Source organism: Rhinoraja longicauda, chromosome 16, assembly GCF_053455715.1.
Source record: "Rhinoraja longicauda isolate Sanriku21f chromosome 16, sRhiLon1.1, whole genome shotgun sequence".
NCBI lineage: Eukaryota > Metazoa > Chordata > Chondrichthyes > Rajiformes > Arhynchobatidae > Rhinoraja > Rhinoraja longicauda.
In genome coordinates this window covers 32,988,351-33,010,102 of record NC_135968.1, presented here as the reverse complement: position 1 = coordinate 33,010,102, position 21,752 = coordinate 32,988,351, and the positions used below count along the sequence as shown (strand labels likewise).

General features: G+C 43.3%; 1 protein-coding gene across 1 annotated transcript in view; it reads left to right on the top strand.

The window, feature by feature from the left end:
* cpxm2 (carboxypeptidase X (M14 family), member 2) overlaps positions 1-21,752 on the top strand; it is a 133,742-nt gene that overhangs the window by 70,506 nt on the left and 41,484 nt on the right. The window contains exons 5-6 of the mRNA XM_078413571.1: positions 9,673-9,757; positions 15,262-15,412. Coding sequence (XP_078269697.1) covers positions 9,673-9,757; positions 15,262-15,412 — 236 coding nt within the window. The remainder of the gene's footprint in view (positions 1-9,672; positions 9,758-15,261; positions 15,413-21,752) is intronic.

The window sequence follows — 21,752 nt, the reverse complement described above, 5'->3', positions numbered from 1 at the left end:
GGTCTCACTGGCAACAGAGGAAGTTAAGGACAGAAAGGTAGGAATGGGAAGGGGAGTTAAACTGGCTAGTAAGTGGTAGCTCCAGCAGGCCTTGGTGGAGCAAGATGACAGAAGTGTTCACCCTCTGATTCCCCTCTCTTGACAGGAAGGAAAGCAGTTGAGACCAAGATCAAATTAGCCATAATCTTATCGCATGGCGGAGCAGAATTGAGAGGCCTTACAGTCTCCTATTCCAATTTCTTCGGATTTATTGATTGACTGGAATACAGGCCAAATTCCCCTGAATTGTTATCAAAATTTCACATATTTCCTGCTCTCATAATAAGCAAAGGACAATTTCTGACAGCTTGCTGTCTATTTTTCTTCTGTAAAGGTGCTGTTAACACGCCAGGGCTGATGGAGTGGTTAGTCTCACAATCTCTTCAGTCCTGCTGCCTGATCACAGTTTTAGGTGCAGCAATAACAAGCAGGAGACTGTTTAAATGTGCAAATTGTACGTTCCTGTCATTGAAGTTCAGTTTAGTTTATTCAGTTTTGTTTTGTTTTGTTTAGTTTAGTTTAGAAATACAGCATGGAAACAGCCTTCTATCACGCCGACCTTCGGTCACCCGTTCACACTAGTTCCATGTTATCCCACCTTCTCTTCCACTCCCTACACACTAGGGGCAATTTACAGAAATCAATGAACCTATACACCTGCACTTCTCTGGAATGTGGGAGCAAACCAGAAAACCAGGAAGAATCCCACACGGTCACATGGAGAATGTGCAAACTCCACACAGACAGCATCTGAGGTCAGGATCAAACCCAGGTCTCTGGTGCTGTGAGACAGCAGCTCTACCAGCTGCACCATTGTGCCACCCCTACTGTTCATTCTGGGTCTACATTTGCCCGCTTGCTCTTTCTAGGTCTACAGTTCCAGGCCATGAACCACTCATGCTTGGCTCAATAATGACCGAGAGTGAAGCCAACTATCCTGATAGGGGTTTAAGGATCTACTTTTAAATCATTAAATCATAGAAATTTACAACATAAAATGAATGCCATTCAACCATGGTGACCATGTTTATTAAAAAGCAGTATTTTGGCTAATCACATTTCCCATAACCAAGCTGTAGCCCCACGGCGTATGGATTATTTCGAAGTATTAGATTGCAGCGGTAGAATTGCTGCCTTGCAGCGCCAGAGACCTGGGTTAAATCCTGACTATGGGTGCCGTCTGCATGGAGTTTGTACGTTCTCCCCGTGATCTGCATGGATTTTCTCTGGGATCTCCGGTTTTTCTCACACTCTAAAGACGTACAGGTTTGTAGGTTAATTGACTTGGTAAAATTGTAAATTGTCCCTCGTGTGTGTAGGATAACATAACTGTGTGGGGATGGCTGGTCGGCATGGACTAGGTGGGCCGAAGGGCCTGTTTCCGCGCCGTATGTCTAAAACTAAAGCTAAAACTAAAAGCTAAATTTGGTAAAAGCTTTTGAGCCAATTAACCTACAAACCTGTATGTCTTTGGAATGTGGGAGGAAACCGGAGCACCCGGAGAAATCCCATGCGGTCACAGGATGAACATACAAATTCCTTACAGACAGCACCTGCAGTCAGGATTGAACCCGGGTCTCTGGCGCTGTAAGGCAGCAACACTACTGCTGCACCACTGTACTGCATTGTTGCGTTGATCCCAGAGTGTCACAGATCTCATTTACTACTGCCTTAGAAAACTTGAGTCTGTGAAGACATTGTTCACCAGATAGACCTAGGTGGGATGAGCATCTCTAAATAGTGTTTCTGCAGACAGTCTTTGCCAATGGACATTTTCTGTGCCTCCTACCTTGTAGTTCCAACGCTTCCTCAGCTGTTTGCAAACTCAATCCGAAAGTCTTCTGTAATGGATGGCTGTAGGGAGTAGGGCACCCAATGAACCAGTAGCTCAGTAATGAAACTTGGATAGAATAGGCGAGTGGGCAAATGCATGGCAGATGCAATATAATGTGGATAAATGTGAGGTTATCCACTTTGGCGGCAAGAACAGGAAAGCAGAGTATTACCTGAATGGTGACCGATTGGGAGAAGGGGAGATGCAACGTGACCTGGGTGTCATGGTGCACCAGTCATTGAAAGCAAGCATGCAGGTGCAGCAGGCAGTGAAGAAAGCGAATGGTATGTTGGCATTCATAGCAACAGGATTTGAGTTTAGGAGCAGGGAGGTTCTGCTGCAGTTGTACAGGGCCTTAGTGAGACCGCACCTGGAGTATTGTGTGCAGTTTTGGTCTCCTAACCTGAGGAAAGACGTTCTTGCCTTAGAGGGAGTACAGAGAAGGTTCACCAGATTGATCCCTGGGATGGCGGGACTTTCATATGAGGAAAGACTGGATAGACTGGGCTTGTACTCGCTGGAATTTAGAAGACTGAGGGGGGATCTTATAGAAACATATAAAATTCTTAAGGGGTTGGAGAGGCTAGATGCGGGAAGATTGTTCCCGATGTTGGGGGAGTCCAGAACCAGGGGTCACAGCTTAAGGATAAGGGGGAAGTCTTTTAGGACCGAGATGAGAAAACATTTCTTCACACAGAGAGTGGTGAGTCTGTGGAATTCTCTGCCACAGAAGGTAGTTGAGGCCAGTTCATTGGCTATATTTAAGAGGGAGTTAGATGTGGCCCCTTTTGCTAAAGGGATCAGGGGGTATGGAGAGAAGGCAGGTACAGGCTACTGAGCTGGATGATCAGCCATGATCATATTGAATGGCAGTGCAGGCTCGAAGGGCCGAATGGCCTACTCCTGCACCTATTTTCTATGTTTCTATCTTTCTATGAAATACAGTGAAAGTAAACTTTTATGAAATTCTTTGGACCTTGGGCGGATTTTGAATAGCCTGCAGACATCTTTGGAGTCACGTGATAAGATATCTCAATGTCAGCAGAATCTCCCTTTAAAATGAGTAAAGCAAGAATGTACCGCACAGTAATCTTAGTTCCCTTGTGAATATTCCTCAGTGATCGTTTTCTGGAGCTTTGGGCTACAGTCATGTCAGGATAGGTAGGACATGCCATTGCATGAGGTTTAATGTTATTGGGTGGATAACACTGGGGAATTATGAGGCATGCTGGAGTAGATCACAATTGGAGATGCCTGACCTCATTTCACAATCGATACTCGGAACTCGAAAGCGTTTTACTGTAGTTTAGTTTAGTTAATTTCAGTGATACAGCGCGGAAGCAGGCCCTTCGGCCAACCGAGTCCGCCCTGCCTGTTAACACTAACTTACACACACACACACACACACATACACACACACACACACACACACGCACACACACACACACACACACACACACACACACACACACACACACACACACACACACACACACACACACACACACACACACACACACACGGCAATTTACATTTATACAAAGCCAATTAATCTAAAACCCTGTACTTCGGAGTGTGGGAGAAAACCAAAGAACTTGGAGAAAACCCATGCTATCATGGAGAGAACGTATAAACTCCGTACGTTCTGCATCCGTAGTCAGGATCGAATCCGGGGCTTTGGCGCTGCAAGTGCTGTAAAGGCAACAACTCTACCGCTGCGCCACCATGCTGCCCTCACGTACACGTGACAATAAACTAAATTGAATTGAACTGATCAGAAACATAATTTACTTTGAGTAAAATTTGGTGCGTCGTGGTCCAGTATCTGAGCACTCAAATGTTCATCTGGTTCCATATAAATATAATAAGGGTACCTGCCTCCACCCAATCAGGTAGTGAGTTCGGAGGACCACCAATCACCCTCACACTATTACTGGTGGGCAGTGGAGAGTGGTGTCAACAATATGTGCTGGCTGTGGGAATCTTGCAGAGAAAAGCAAATTATCTTAAGTGCTCACTGCCCCTGAATGCTTGTTTAATGAAATGAAAAATGAGTGCAAATCTTGAGAGGTAGGCAAGACTCTTCCAAAAGAGGTTGAGGTAGACCGGGCACCTGTATACTTTAATAAGAGAGTGGCTTCGAAGCAGCGAATTCAGTGGCAGAATGTTTCTAGGCATGATACATCCATCATTCTACAAGAGATGAGTTCCTTACCACATTCAATATACTGTATGTTCCTGGCCTACTGGTCTCACCTTTGTGACACCAATAAATTCTAGGTGGTACTTCTTAGCGTTATTAATTACCTGATTGATACAGACAGAGCAGGTGAAGAATTGCGCTCCCTTAAGGTTACGAGGTGTTGCAGTGTGAACGATTGATAACATCGCTGGCATCTTCGTTACTCTTTGCAGTTTGTCATCTCAGGGTATTTAGTTGTGTTGTATTGCATGTTCACTTGCCAACATAAAAATGAGTCGCCATTTAGAATTCTGAGTGATCTGTGTGGTGTCCTTCTACTGTCACAGTGCTTTCTTTTCCTGTCCATTAATGCAATGAATAATCGACAGACCTACTGTATGTTGGAACTGTTGTAGCTGAAACTAAACTGAGGATTATATGTGCAATGACACATTCTCCTTCAACTTTCAGCCTGTATCCCTGGTTGAGAGCAACTGCAATTGTTACAAGTCCAATTGTTAATAGCACAAGTCCTGATTTGTTGTTGGTTTTTTGTTTTTATTGAGTGGGAAAGCAGATTTGAGACCTATGCTCAGACTTTAAGCTGTTTGTAAACTGCTCATGTAGGTAGTGCAATGAGACCAGGCTGATTGCAACTTACTGTATATAGCAATTTGTTTTATTCATTCAGGCATATGGGCTTCTAAAGGCTGAGCCAGCATGAGTTACCCAATCCCAATTGTCCTTGAGAAGGTGGTGTTGGGACAACTACTTGACCTGCTGGTCTTGAGGTGTGGGGAACATAAAAAGCTTTTCACAATACCTTGGTACAGGTGACAATAATAAACTAAACTAAACTACTATGCTATTAGGGGGAGAGTTGACACAAAATAGTGGAGGAGCTCAGTGGGACAGGTAGCACCTCTGGTCAGAAGGAATGGGTGACGTTTCGGATTGAGACCCTTCAGTTGCAGATAGCATAGGTTGTCTAAGGATATAGAGGGGCATAGATCAGCTGGAAAGTTGGTTGGAGCAATGGCAGATTAAATTAATCCCTATAAGTGATATAAGTTTGGTAGGATGTATAGGAGCGTTGATGTGCAGAGGGACCTTGTGATGCAAGTCCACCATTCCCTAAAATAAATGACACAGATAAAAAGGGTAGTGAAACAAGCATTTGGTATGCTTGCCTTCATAGACCAAGGCGTTGAGTATGAGAGTTGGGACGTCATGTTGTAGTGAGACGGATCATGGGTCACACTGCACTCAGAGCATTGTGAAGTTCAATGCAGAAAAGATGTGGTCGCAAGAGTGGGGATAAATGGGTCCCTTTCGGAATGGGAGGCAGTGACCAGTGGGGTACCGCAAGGTTCGGTGCTGGGACCCCAGCTATTTACGATATACATTAATGACTTAGACGAAGGGATTAAAAGTACCATTAGCAAATTTGCAGATGATACTAAGCTGGGGGGTAGTGCGAATTGTGAGGAAGATGCAATAAGGCTGCAGGGTGACTTGGACAGGTTGTGTGAGTGGGCGGATACATGGCAGATGCAGTTTAATGTAGATAAGTGTGAGGTTATTCATTTTTGGACGTAAGAATAGAAAGGCAGATTATTATCTGAATGGTGTCAAGTTAGGAGGAGGGGGAGTTCAACGAGATCTGGGTGTCCTAGTGCATCAGTCAATGAAAGGAAGCATGCAGGTACAGCAGGCAGTGAAGAAAGCCAATGGAATGTTGGCCTTCGTAACAAGAGGAGTTGAGTATAGGAGCAAAGAGGTCCTTCTACAGACGTACCGGGCCCTGGTGAGACCGCACCTGGAGTACTGTGTGCAGTTTTGGTCTCCGAATTTGAGGAAGGATATTCTTGCTATGGAGGGCGTGCAGCGTAGGTTCACTAGGTTAATTCCCGGAATGGCGGGACTGTCATATGTTGAAAGGCTGGAGCGATTGGGCTTGTATACACTGGAATTTAGAAGGATGAGGGGGGATCTTATTGAAACATATAAGATAATTAGGGGATTGGACACATTAGAGGCAAGAAACATGTTCCCAATGTTGGGGGAGTCCAGAACAAGGGGCCACAGTTTAAGAATAAGAGGTAGGCCATTTAGAACGGAGATGAGGAAGAACTTTTTCAGTCAGAGAGTGGTGAAGGTGTGGAATTCTCTGCCTCAGAAGGCAGTGGAGGCCAGTTCGTTGGATGCTTTCAAGAGAGAGCTGGATAGAGCTCTTAAGGATAGCGGAGTGAGGGGGTATGGGGAGAAGGCAGGAACGGGGTACTGATTGAGAGTGATCAGCCATGATCGCATTGAATGGCGGTGCTGGCTCGAAGGGCTGAATGGCCTACTCCTGCACCTATTGTCTATTGTCTATTGTCTAAAAGAGAGTATAGAGAGATGAGAAGGTCATTTTTCCCAAGGAATCTCGAAGTGAAGGACACAGGTTAAGGTGAGAAGGGAGAAATTGAAAGTAGGTCTGAGTGGTAAGTTATTCCCACAGAGGGAAGTGACTATCTGGAATGAACAGTCAGACCAGGTAGTGGAGGCAGATACAATTATAATGTTTAAATGGTATTTGGACAGGGACTGAGACATGAAAGGTATAGAGGGATATGGGCTTAACGGGAATAACTGATTATTTATTGTTTATTTATTATTGTTGTCCTTGCATCTAATGTACCTGTAACGCTGCAGCAAGTAATAATTTCATTGTTCTAGTTCATATCCAATGCATAATGCAAAAAGCACTCTTGACTCTTCACTCTTTGCTGAAAGGAAACAATAGCCTGCTTCCCCACTGTGCAAGGGCACGACAAACACTTCACCCCCTCAACAAGACCAAGAGATGCCTTACCCCTTTAACCCTGTGACAGAGAGGGCAAGAATGCCAGCTCTGCAAATGATGTTAGCACTCAGTACAAAGACTTTAAATGTGATAGAAGTTGCACCACATGCTGCATTCGATCATTAGAACAAGCTGCTGATCCTGGCAAATTATCAAAGGTTAAAGAAGTTAATGTGGAGTAGGTGTCAGGTATATGTTTTGAGTCATAATGTGAACATTTGAACCATTTTGACTGTTCAGGTAAGGCCTTTTTCCACAGAAAATTACAAACCATAATTCAACCAGAAGATAGATGATGTTCCATAATTTCCATTGACAGTGCAAGGATACCTCTAAATGAAAAGAGCTGCAACTGATTAAAGCTTCTCAGTGTTATGAGTTCACGCTATGACTTTACAAGCTATCATTGCTCCTTAGTTAGGAGTGTGGCCGTGACTGGAGCTCTTGGAACCATAAACAAATTAGCCGCCTTTCGATCAAATCAAAGTTGCTTCAGATTACAGGTTACTTCCTTGATCCCATTAATAATGTACAGCCTTATATACCCATGATTAAATTTTGTTATTGCCTCATGGAGGTGGATTTTGGAGAATAATGACAGTTTGTGTAAAAGAAGCATCATTATTCTATGTTTATCCACATTCAGCTTACCTTTTGCTGCAAAATCACTGCTGAATGTGCTACCTGCCAATCTTGGACTGTCATATGAGGAAAGATTGGAAAGACTAGGCTTGTATTCACTAGAGTTTAGAAGGATGAGAGGGGATCTCATAGAGGCGTATAAAATCATAAAAGGACTAGACAGGCTAGGTGCAGGAAAAATGTTCCCAATGTTGGGGGAGTCCAGAACCAGAGGGCACAGTCTAAGAATAAAGGGGAGGCCATTTAAAACTGAGGTGAGAAGTAACTTTTTCACCCAGAGAGTTGTGAATTTGTGGAATTCTCTGCCACAGAAGGCAGTGGAGGCCAATTCACTGGATTAATTTAAAAGATAGTTAGATAGAGCTCTTGGGGCTAGTGGAATCAAGGGATATGAGGAGAAGGCAGGCACAGGTTACTGATTGTAGATGATCAGCCATGATCACAATGAATGGCGGTGCTGGCTCGAAGGGCCAAATGGCCTCTTCCTGCACCTATTTTCTATGTTTCTATGTTTAGTATACACCATTTTTAACTTTTCATTTTTACAGAAAATACTGGAGTACAAATTATGTGCTAATATTTTATAATTGTTTGTTGCACAGTTCATGTTGGAATATCCATTATGAGTGGGATATATTTCAATTGAGTTTAATGCCGGCATTTAATCTAGTTGCAATCTGCCCACCATATTATATAGGCTTTCCTTGCATCACAGATGAATCTCAAGATGTGAAAAACATACCAAATGCAGTTACAAGTGGATCCTTTTCTATATCTCTTCTTGATTATTTCAGAAAGTAATAGCACTAAACCAGGAAGAGGTTGGTAAATTATAAAATGCTGAAAGTAGCAGACAACATCTAAGAGGATGGTATTTCATAGAAACATAGAAAATAGGTGCAGGAGGAGGCCATTCGGCCCTTCGAGCTAGCACCGCCATTCATTGTGATCATGGCCGATCGTCCCCAATCAATAACCCATGCCTGCCTTCTCCCCATATCCCTTGATTCCACTAGCCCCTAGAGCTCTATCTAACTCTTTCTTAAATCCATCCAGTGATTTGGCTTCCACTGCCCTCTGTGGCAGAGAATTCCACAAATTCACAACTCTCTGGGTGAAAAAGTTTTTTCTCACCTCAGTTTTAAATGGCCTGCCCTTTATTCTAAGACTGTGGCCCCCTGGTTCTGGACTCGCCCAACATTGGGAACATTTTTCCTGCATCTAGCTTGTCCAGTCCTTTTATAATTTTATGTTTCTATAAGATTCCCTCTCATCCTTCTAAACTCCAGTGAATACGAGCCTAGTCTTTTCAATCTTTCCTCAAATGACAGTCCCGCCATCCCAGGGATCAATCTCGTGAACCTACGCTGCACTGCCTCAATTACAAGGATGTCCTTCCTCAAATTAAGAGACCAAAACTGTACACAATACTCCAGATGTGGTCTTACCAGGGCCCTATACAACTGCAGAAGAAGTATCCAAGTATCCAACAGTCCCATCGGCCCAACCTGGCCAAGCCGATACATTAGTTAATGTTGTATAAAACCTGTGCAGGCAGTGCTCATTTATTAAGGTCTTGAAACACACTATGATGGATCATTTCACATTTAAGCAACAGAAAAGTAAAATAATATGAATGCTAGAAATTTGGAATTAAAATAAAATCTGCCTGAAATGCTTAGCTGGCGAAGCAGCATTTGTGGAAAGAGAAATTAGGTCAATGTTTCAGGTCGCCGACCGTACATCAGAATGATCAAAAGATGTGTGCAATAAATGGAGCTAAGGATTTTGTTCAAATCCATTAACTGTTCATATTCTGCTTCCTATAAACCCATAATCTGCACCATTTCTGCAATGTTTTAACAACTTGTTTTTTCGAATGTGATTGATATGTCTTTTTCCTGTGACATTTCTGGGAGTGCAGGTATTGCCCTGGCTTAATGGACTTTACAGCAGAATAATGTATTTCTGTCTTCCTTTTAGTGTGGACATAGTTGCCATGTTTTTTTTACAAAAAACTCTACCCTTCACATTAAATTCAATTATTTTTCAAAGAAAGGAGGACAAAGCTGGAAACATTAGGAAGTCCAAGACAAAATCTTATTCATCAGCCTTTTCTTCTTGCAGGAGTGACTGGGTGACATCGTACAGTGTTCTGTTGAGCAATGACAGCTACAGCTGGGTCACTGTCAAGAATGGATCAGATGATATGGTGAGCAATAACATTCGGAATGATTTATGTGCGTAAAGATAGAAAAAACTACATAAAGTTGTCTCTAACTATAATAATTAAAAATGGAGATGATTAATACACACAAACAAATGTGAAACAAGGAAGTGACTCATTTTGAGTAGGAAAGAACTGCAGATGCTGGTTTACACCGAAGATGAACACAAAATGCTGGAGTAAATCAGCAGGTCAGGCAGCATCTCTGGAGAAAGAGGAATAGGTGACGCTTTGGGTCGAGACTCTTCTTCAGACTGAATATTGCACTCTGAGCAATATTCGGCTTGAGGGACTGCAGAAGTCATTGCATTGCAGTGAAGCATGGAGGAGTCTTGTTCCTACCAGCTCCACATTCAGGCTGCACATTCACATGGTGCTGGCTGCATTCAGTATGTTACAATTCTGAACTGTGTTTACACTCACAGCTCCAAGGTTTGGAATGGAATGCAAAGAGATATTATAGTGGGAGTCTGCAATCAGCCAACAAATGTTTTGTTCAAGAGGTCTATTGCTATAAGATTTGCCAGTGTACAAGGCCCATGGACTACACATTATGCTCGTCATTATTTTCTAATGCAACAAAACTGATTATGTTGGTGGGGGACTGGTTGAGGAGATTCAGGGGGAAAGTAGAGGAGAGCCTGCAAAGCATTGGGATCTTATGTGGTTGAGACTGGATGTTGTGGAGCAGGTAAAGGGTGCCTGCTGTGGACGTTGCCGTGAGCTTCTTGAGTTGGGAAGATTGAAGATTGGTAATCAGCTGGGAGGAGGGTTGAGTGGGGAGAGCAGCAGATTTCTTAATCAATGGGTGGGGGATGGTGGGGAAGTGCAACAAATTAATGAGGGGTAGGCAGATAGGTAGTTGCGTATCTGTCTCAAACTGTTGGGGGTATGCAGAGCGACCTTTTGAAAAAATTTAAGAAAAAGCTTTCTTTCAATTAATGTATACAAAGCAAAAACCATGCAAATCTCTTAATACATTCTTAGTGTCTATACATTCAACATTGTTAGTTGTTATGCCCAATAGTGTTGGCATCTTTCTTTAATAATAATAATAATAATAATTCATTTATTTTATATAGCGCCTTATCGCATGCTCAAAGCGCTTTACAAAAACAATTAACATAGAAACAAACAGACAAACTATCCTGACGGAAAAGCGGCGAATACACAACGCCAGCGTCCTCTCACGTCAGGGTCCGGCAGTAGACATTAAAAAGCACAAGATACACAGATATAATTTTTTACACAAACAGCCATCACAGTGATTGCTCTAGGCATACCCTCACTGTGATGGAAGGCAAAGCCTTATCTCCTCCTCATTCTTCTTCCATGGTGCCACGAGGTGATCGAGGCTCCCAACTTTTTGAAGCCCCCACCGGGCGATGGTAAGTCCCAGGGCCGAGCCAAGCAGGCCGATGAAGGTCCTGAGCCCCCACCGGGCGATGGAAAGTCCCAGGGCCGAGCCGAGCAGGCTGATGAAAGTCCTGAGCCCCCATCGAGCGATGGAAAGTGCTGCGGCCGAGCCACGCAGGGCGATGAAGGGCCTGCGGGCGGGTCGACCGTACCTCGCGCTTCGGGGCGGTCGAAGCTGCTACGGCTGGAGCTCCCAAAAGCCGGTCGCCAGCCAGGGACCTGCGAACTCCCGATGTTGCGGTCTGCAGGGCCCACGGCCGAAGCCTCCGAGATGGTAAGTCCAGGCCCTGCGACCGGAGTCTTTGAGGTCGATCCCAGCTGGAGGCCGCCGACTCCACGATGTTAGGCCGTAGCGCGAACGGAGATACGACACGGTAAAGGTCGCATCTCCGTTGAGGAGGAAATTTGAAAAAAGGTTTCCCCCAACCCCCCCACCACCCCCCCACATACACAGAGTTAAAAAATAAAATAAAACGTACATTTAACGACGACAATGACAAAAAACAACAAAAAAAAAACAGAGAGACTGCCGGTGAGCCGCAGCTGCAGAACACAGCCACGCCCCCAAACATGCTCATGTGGCCCCCTGGGGTGATATCCCTTTCCTTGTTTGTCCCCACTGGATTGAATCCTCAATGTCCAACAGGGGAAGGTCTCTGGACAGTGCTCCTCCCCCCACAGAGACTTTGTGTTGGCTGCACCAAGCTTCAATGTGTTCCTCAACACATATTCCTGCAGTCTGCAATGGGCCAGTTGGCAACAATTCCTTACGGACATCTTACTGTTCTGGAAAACCATGTTTTGGAGTGACCGAAGCACATCTTTCACAGAATTGTTGGTCTTCCAGCATTATTGGACGGCCATCTCTGATTGTGTCCTAGGCAACAGCCCATCAAACAGAGAGTCAGATGCTCGGGATGAGCCATGACAAGGACTCTTGCATCTTTCTCCGGACCCTCGTAATCTACAATCTGCAAAGGGATGGTATCCATCTTCTCTCTATAACAGCCGTCCCACGGGCAGCATGCTGCATTGGGGGTAAAATGACGATGGTACAGGATTCCTGTTTCTATGGAGTTTGTACATTCTTCCCGTGACCACATGTGTTTTCTCTGGATGCTCCAGTTTCCACCCACATTCCAAAGACATACAGGTTTGTGGGTTAATTGGCTTCGGTAAAATTTGTAAATTATCCCTAATGTGTAGGATAGTGCTAGTGTACGGGGATTGCTGTTCGGAAATGAGCCTGTTTCCATGCTGTGTCTCTAAACTAAACTAAACTAAATTGCAAGGAAGGATCTGACTGGGTTGGCCCTTAACACCGCCAGCCAAGCACGACTTGGTGTTTGTTGGTAATTTCTGCCAATGAGGCATTTCGCCAGATGAACTAGGCAGTCTGCTCAGGGTGCTACCCCTAGGGTCCATCCATTTCTTGTCCCATAGTGCCTGCAGGATGTTCCGTGCTGACCACTGCCTGATGGTCTTGTGGTCAAAGGTGTTGGTCTGGAAGAACTTCTCTATGTAGAAGGCCCTGAGAAGAACTGACACGATTTTGCTTAAATACAATCTAGTGAATGTGGATTCCCCTCCATTGGAATCCATGCTTTGCAGGTTCCCTTTGAGTGATCATGACCATTATGAAGGCATCCACTTTTACAGCTATCTGTGTTCCTCCAAGCATCTGACACAGATAAAGCCCATAAGGTGAGCCTCAAACTTGATGGAACTTGTAGGATGTAAATGATATTTCTTTGAGAATAATTTTATAGTCTAATTGAAATGCCTGGCTACAAATGCATGGTGTTTTGCACCGGTTCTGACAGGAGTGCAGGATTCATGTGTAGAAAATGAAAATTCTTTTCTACTTTTACCAAAATTATTTTACAAAACATTGATGTTGAAACACTTGGAAGGAGGAAGCATACTGTTGAATTACTTTCCTCAAAATTCTGCTAGCCTTTAGTTTATGATATCTCCTTAAGAGATTGGAAATCATAAACAAACACTAACACTACTGATACCTTATTTTACCTTACTTTGGAGAGGTAAAACCAAAACCTGATTATAGATTAAATGTTAAAAGATCCTCTTCAAATTCCACTCGGAAGACATTGCCAGTGTTTAGAAGTTTTGAGAGAAAATGGCAATAGATCTTGCTTGCAAAATGGGGTATTCTATTTTTGTAACTTCTTTAAAAATATAGATAATACGCAGATGATGCTATTGATAGCACAACTGCAATACAACAATATAATATTATCATCCTGTGGTAGACTGTTTATTATAAACAGCCCTGTAGCGACCATAGAGAATGGTCCAGGTCATAGCCCAATAAATAATTTATAAAATGCAAGGTTTGATTTTTGTTTTCTCTCTAAAATTCCTGAAAAAAGGGTTAAGATGAAGGATTAATTTTTGTTGCAAAAGTTCCTTCAGAATAACTTATTCATGTTTTCATGTTTTTATGTCCATGTTTTCAAAATAACTAAAACTAGATTTCTGGCACATTTTGTGATGCTTCAGTCTCAGCCTTAACGTGAGCATCTTCCAGTTTACTGTCCATGAGATTTTATTTTTAGTTTATTTGGCTGCTCAGCTTATTTGGATGCTTTCACTTTTGCTGGGTGCCTGACACCAGCAAGAAAATAACATCACTAAAAAGGAAATTCACGTCATGGCGATTACCAAAGCTGTGTAGCTATCTTCAAGGACAGTGGCCAGCTCTATCAATGTGCCAGTGGCTGCTAATTATTTTGATCATTATCTCTTTCACCAGGAAACTATAGGATCATGAATTACGTACTAAATGGTGGCTTCCAGTTTTATTTTTAGAGATGCAGTCTGGAAAAAAAGCCCTTTAGCCCACTGAGTCTATGCCAACCAATGATCAACTGTACACCAGTTCTATCCTACACACCAAGGACAATTTACAGAAGCCAATTAATCTACAAACCTGCACGTCTTTGGAATGTGGGAGGAAACTAGAGTTAATAGAGAAAACCCAGGTGGTCACGGGGAGAACGTCCAAACTCCGAACAGACAGCACCCCTAGTCGGGATTAAACATGGGTCTCTGGCGCTGTAAGGCAGCAACGTTTCCGCTGTGTCACTGTGCTGCCCATTTGATTCTGAAATCAAAATTTGTTCATCAAGTATTTGTGATGTGGACAAATACACTTCCACTAGGAAAAATATCTCTTTAGTAACAATGTACCATTCAGCATCTGCTGAATAAATCTGATATCATCCATCACTTGCCGAGGTGGAGAAATCGTGAGAGAGCTTTGACCAGCCTGCAACAGGCCTAAGGTAATGTTCCAAGTGCTCCCCTGTAGACAACTGGATCATATTCGTAAAACACTTGGTGATTTTATAATTACTTTTACCTGCATAGGTGATGAAAAGGCCATTGTGTGCAACTAATTATCCTTGTGGTTTGAAATGTCAGTCTATTACAGATATTGAAAGTTTTATAGAACACTAGACCAAGTGGACCCGTTGGGTCCAAACCTCTCCTGCATTGGTGCAGCACCCTCTCCGCCCTCACTCCTCCCCACTCCCCCCTCCCCTCTCCCCCCAACCACCCCCACTTCCCTCCCTCCTCCCTCCCCCTCCCTCCCGTCCCCTCCCTCCCTCCTCGCTCTCCCGCTCCCTCCTCCCCTTCCCCTCCTCCCATCACCCGCCCCTCCCCCCCTCCCTCCTCCCCTCCCTCCTCCCCTCCCCTTCTCCCCCCTCCCTCCACCCCTTCCTCTCCCTCTTCCCCCACTCCACCCCTTTCAACCCCCCTTATCCTCCCCCCTACCTCCCCCTCCCTTCCCCCCTCCCCCTTCCCTCCCTAGGAGATAGATTTAAACTTAAAAATGCAAATAACTTTAGAAATATAACACCGATTTCAATGAAACTTCTTCCATTAGCACCAAAGGGACGACAGTGAGTATGGTGGGCCTAAAATTGTTGCGCTATAGTGTGCCGCTTTGGCTGTAGTTCAGGAACAAACAAACAAACAAACAAGAGTTTTAGTATATAGATTTGATGGTGCTATCGCTAGTTATTAATTTTCTCTTTACTCCTCAGATATTCGCAGCGAACAAAGAGAAAGAGATTCCTGTACTGAATGAGTTCCCTGCTCCAATAGTTGCTCGCTACATTAGAATAAATCCTCGCAGTTGGCTCAAAGATGGTGACGTTTGTATGAGAGTGGAGATCTTGGGATGTCCCATGCCCGGTAAAATATAATTCTGACATTGTACAGTATGTCACGGAATTATACTTCCTTGCAAATATAGTTGTTTTTAACTGGTAATTGTCTCATAAAACATGGAACAGTACAGTGCAGGAAAGGTCCCTTTGGCCCACAATGTCTGTGCCAAACCTGATGCCAAGTTGAACTAGTCGCCTCTACCTCCACATGATCCATTTTGCTGCTTTCCCTGCATATCCATGTGCTTACCTAAAAGTCCCTTAAATGGAACTATCGTATCTGCAACACCTCACGCTTGCTTGGATTAAACTCCATCTGCCATTTCCCTGCCCATTTCTTTCGCTGATCTATATATCCTGCTCGATACTTTGTCAGGCTTCCTCACAGTCCATACCCCCAGCAATCGTGATGGCATCTACAAACTTACTAACCAATCTTGACACCATTTTCATCCAAGTTGTTGAAGGTTATTTGAGTTGAACACATTAAGATTAAGAGGTTGAGAACAAGCCTGCATAAAAGTCTTGCCACTTTTCTTATGAGATGGACAGCAATTCCCTGCTTGTTCACCATGTCCCCATGCTATCAGTACTGATTATAGTCTCAGTTAGTCTAGGAGTATTAAGTCAATGACTATGAGGTTAATCCATTGGCATTGGTCTTTTGTGACTTGTGCGCTCAGTGCATCCTGCCAATTCAGAATTGGAATCAAGCCCTAACATGTTTTGAATTTTAGGTATTCTGGCCAAGTATTCATTGTAGTTTTGTACTGTCTGTTCTGATGCCACGTGTTTGGTTAATGTTGGAAATGGGAAATTGAAAACTGGTGTAAATTGTGCTTAAGTATGCTGCTGTCAAAATATTGGTAACTTAACTAAACCAGACTGAGATATTCTTCATAACATGGGTTGAAATCCTTAGCAGATGAACAATTTGATAAACAACTAGACATCCGTCCAAACTTGGGTCCAAATCTCTCCTGTGGGCCTGGCAAACCTCCTTGCGGGCCCAGCAAACCTCTCCTGCGGGCCCGGCAAACCTGCGGGCCCGGCAAACCTGCGGGCCCGGCAAACCTCCCTGCGGGCCCAGCAAACCTCTCCTGTGGGCCCGGCAAACCTGCGGGCCCGGCAAACTTCACTGCGGGCCCGGCAGACCTCTCCTGTGGGCCCAGCAAACCTCCCCCAACTGACGACCCGTGGACCCGTTGCCGTCCGGGGAGTCTCCCCCGGAGCCGGGGGCGGACGAGGAAAGGAGAGAAAAGGGGAGAGGGAGCCACTCACCCCAACCCCGGGCGGCCATCGTGGCGGCCAGGTCCCCATTGTGGGGCCGAGGGCCGGCGAGGGGGGAGAGAAAAGTGGAGAGGGAGCCACTGATCCCGGACCCTGGCGGCCATCGTGGCGGCCAGTAGCAGGAGAGCAACCGCAAGGCGCTGCCTCGTGTTCGTCCTGCCGGCGGCCATCTTCTTTGGCCTTCTCTCTGACGCCGCGCTGCACCACGGGAGGAAGGACTGCGCTGTACCATGGGAGGAAGGTCATGCGCGGGGCACGCTGGGACAGGTGGCGGTCCTCCCTGGCAACCCTCCCACAACTGCGCACTCGCGGATCCGGCGGCCATCTTACCGTTGTGACGCAAGATGAACATGTAAGTATTAGATCAACGGGCCCCAACTGCGCAGGTGTGGACCCGTTTGGGTTCCCATTGTGATGTCGAACACGGAGGCATTACTGCGCAGGCACGGTTGACGGGCAAGGCAAGAGGAAAAGGGATTTATTAAAGTTTAAAATGTCAATAACTTTGAGAATATAACAACAATTTAAACGAAACTTGCTACTTGCACACCGCAGGCCAATAGTGAGTAAGGTGGGTCTAAAATTGTTGTGCTATCGTGTACCGTTTTGGCTGTATTTCGGGAACAAATATATATACATACAAATATACATACATACAAACAAATATATATACAAGATGAGAGTTTTAGTAATAAAACTACACAGCTAGAGTCACAAGTTACGGAAAAAGAACATCTTCTGATTAATTGTTCTGCGGCACTATTTTGAAAGAACCCTCAGTTAATCCTGTTCTTTTGATCTTTCTGCATAGTTACATAAGTTTTAATTGCATTACTTTGAAAAGTTTCCATTGAATTTGTTTTTCTCCCTGCTTCAGACAGGATATTCCAAATCACCTTTACATCTCACCTAGTTTCTTTGCCAATTAGTTTTAACCTGTGTATACTGGTTACTCGCCTGTCTGCCAATGGAAACAATCTCTCCGTAAATAGTCCATCAAAACCCATTGGAATTTTAATAAATCTCCCCGTAACCCTCTTTGCTGAAAGAAAAGCAATCATAGCTTCTCTGGTAATCGGAAAGCAAGAAAACAAAAAATGGCAGATGCTGCAAATCTGAGAAACAAAAAGGAAAATGTATTAGATGCTTTTATTATGTATGGCAAGCAGTAGCCATCAAGAAAGCCACTGTTCCAGCTCAATAACCTACACTATGAAAGGTATGAAACTTCATGTTCTTTCTCCGCAGATGCTGCCTGACCTGATAGCCATTCCCAGCATCATGCTTTGTTTCAGATTTCCAGCAACTGATGTGTTCTGTATCCTACAGCATTTGTTCTATATCTCTCTCCTCTAATTGCCATCTCTCGGGCTATCCTTGATTAGATTTCACTGGCTTTTCCTTGCACTAAACGTTATTCAATAGGCAATAGACAATAGGTGCAGGAGTAGGCCATTCGGATCTTTGAGCCTGCACCGTCATTCACTGTGATCATGGCTGATCACCCACAATCAGTACCCCGTTCTTCCCTTCTCCCCATATCCCTTCACTCCGCTATCTTTAAGAGCTCTATCGAACTCTCTCTTGAAAGCATCCAGAGAATTGGCATCCACTGCTTACTGAGGCAGAGAATTCCACAGTTTCACAACTCTCTGGGTGAAAAAGTTTTTCCTCATCTCCATTCTAAATGACCTACCCCTTATTCTTAAACTGTGGCCCCTGGTTCTGCACTCCCCCAACATTGGGAACATGTTTCCTGCCTCTAGCGTGTCCAATCCCTTAATAATCTTATGTTATCATGTATCTATACACTGTTCATGGCTCGATTGTAATCGTGTATTGTCTTTACGCTGACAGGATAGCACGCAACAAAAGCTTTCCACTGTACCTCGCTCGGTACACGTGGCAATAAACTAAACTGGAACTGAAACTCTTCAACTCTTCCTCATCAGTAAGGTTTTTCACCCTCTTTCAATCAATTTCAATTTGTATTATTCTTATCTTTTGTTCTCCACTCTAACCCCATAAACTTTCCTTTTATTCTCCCCAATCCCCTCCCCATTCTCTATTAAAAACATGTTGGATTAAAACATGCCTGTTTTCAAATTTTTCTCAGACATTGAGCAGAAACATCACACCACATTCTCACCACATATATGCTTCTTGAAGCATTGCATATTCCAGCATTTGTAGTTTTTATTTGATAGTTTCAATGGTCTTTTCACAAGATACATCTCTGTTCTTCTTTCGTATATCAACTACAACAATCAAAAGTGGCAATTGGTTCTTCAGAGTACCGTAGTTGACGCTTTGCTGCACATTTTGCCAGTTCCGAAGAACTACCCAGGGTGGACGACGAGGACATAAAGCAGCTCCCACCCCACATCTCTCTTTATGAATAGGCATAGAGATTGAGTGATGGTTAAATATTATTCAGTAAATGTGATGTGATCTAAACTGGCTGTCTCTTCATTTAACCTTCTCAATATAAGAAACAAATATATATGTTAAAAGACTACCTAGGAGAGAGTCCTGATGCGCTGTGTGAATTGTTGCTATTGGCAATTCACTGCAGACACTTCAGATTGTTCTGGATGTTCTATCACAGCTATGAAAGGATCCTTTTTATCTTGAACCTGCGATGATCAATGCAGAAGTCTCACTGTCATTGTCATCCTCCAAGCAAACCTTTTGCATTTGCTAAGGCCCACTGTGAGAAAATATCAGAAGAAATTTCTCATGCCAGCAAGGAAATGTAGACAGTTTGTCATGGTCCCATGATTACGCCAATGGAATATATGTAAGATTTAGTCACCTTCATGCCAAGGAGTGACTCATTAATTCCAACTTCTCAAAATCCAACCCAGGCAAGTGACAAAACAAAATAGTCTGAAACAGTTCAGAATATTGTACGAGCGATGCGTTTCCCTGCAAGATGCTCTCCCCATATTGAAAGGCAATAAGAAGCAAAGATAAATTGTATTGAGGTTTTCCATTTAGCCTTCGGAAGTTCAATGTATTTTGTAACTAAAATAAATTTATAACTAACACAGAGAGATGGGGGAGGGTAATATTCGAGTTCATGGGTTAATGACCTGAATGCTGAAAATAACGTTACATGACCTGCCACTTCACAGCACTTCACAAACTAAAAATGTCACTTGTATTATTCTGCTTTAAATGCATATCTTCAAATGATGTGGAAAATTACAAATGCCAACTTTTTCCCATGCTCTGGGGAAAATGCCAGCTTTCCCCATGCCTTAGCCGATATTTTGGGATTGGAAGTGAAAATGGCCACAGCTCAGAAAGGTCTGTCAAACTCTGTGGATTAGATTTACCCCTTTCTCCAAAATCAGGTGTTAGTTGTGGAGTATCGACATTGAAATCATCAAACGTGCCAATTACAAATGCAATGAAGATCTCTCGCAGATGGCAAAACATGAAGTAAAATAATTACTTTAAATACCATTGAAAATATTATACAAAATAACATATTGAATATACAAGAGTAAAAGGTTTCAAGGAACAATATAAACCAAGAAAGTGGAAGAAATCCTTTTTATCCAATTCATTCATTTATTTGAAGTCAGAATAATTTATTGGGTTAGGATAATTCTTTGGACTAATTATGCCTTAGTACAGCACTAGAATCTTTCATTTCCTGCAATTAAACAAGACAATGTTAAGGACATTTTGGAAAATAAGATCAAATTATAAATAGCTGATTCTTGACACTGGCCTGATCTCTAAACATGACATTGGAAATCATTTACAGCAAGCTATGGATGTTGAACATCATCTGTGCTTCCTCCAAAAATCACTGGCAGTAAAAAGTGAAAGCTGACTGCATTCTGTCATAGCAATTGCAAAATCACAGCTTTGTTTTCTTTCTCTTTCTAAACACTAGGAACATTGAAGCTGAAGTCTTTACCGCTGACCACAAGCATTTCTGCGATTTTCATTTGAACCACGCTGCATTTTAGACTCCTATGTCTTTCCTATCTCAAAAATTATTATCCTCCACCTCCAAATTACCATCCATCTTTTAGCCTCACTCAGCTTTGCTGCTTGAAACCATTACCATGATATTCTCAAATTTGGCCTTATTTTATTCTGGCATTGGGGGAGGATTAGAAAGAACAGGCCTACCTATCTTCTTACCTGCATTCCCTTGCATTCAGTTTGGCCTCTATTGTCATATCCTAACCTATCCATGTTATACCTACTCAGTACACGATGCTCACCAACTTATGGTATTGGTATTGGCCTAATATATAGTCACAAATACAGTGAACAAAATAGTTTTGCTTGCCATCCAAGTAAATCATATCATACATGAAAACAATCAAACCATTCAGGACCACACCAGGAGCAACAGTGCAGAATATAGCATTAAAGCTGTAGGGGAAAATGCAGGTAAAATAAAAGTGCAAGGGCCATTGAGGTAGATTCAAAGATCTGGAATGCATGCTAACATCCTTATGATGGGTTATGGTTAACAAAAGCCTCACATTTAAAATCCTTATCTGTCTATTCAAATGTCTGAATGAATTCAATTTCTCCCTGATTCTGTAACCTCTTCATCCCTTAAATCCTTTGAGAATTCCAAGCCTGCCCTCTCTCGTGTCCTTTGTTTGACCAACGGTGGCCTTACTTTGGATTCCAACCTCCTGAAATTTAATTGCTAAAATTTAAGCCTCATAATCTCATTTACATTAACCAATGACAAAGCCTTTCATGATTAGCCGGCAGGGGAAGAAAATTGCCGGGGGCAATCGCGACATTTAACTGGAAGATATATCTCATGCAAGATTTTGTGACAAACCAGAAGCAGATAGACAGCTTTGCCATATGGAAGCTCACAGTGCATGGGGAATGCAACCAACAGGCAGCAAGTGTATAAGTGAAGGACCCAACAATAAATGGCAAAAGGAGGTAAAAATGTAATTGAGAGGGAAACATTTGGAAGGTGTTATTTTAACAACAATCTAATAAATAAGTGAGGAATTTAGCAAAAACAACCCCACTTCACTGGGCAACGAAGGAGAGACTTAGACGAGGACTGTGTGGTT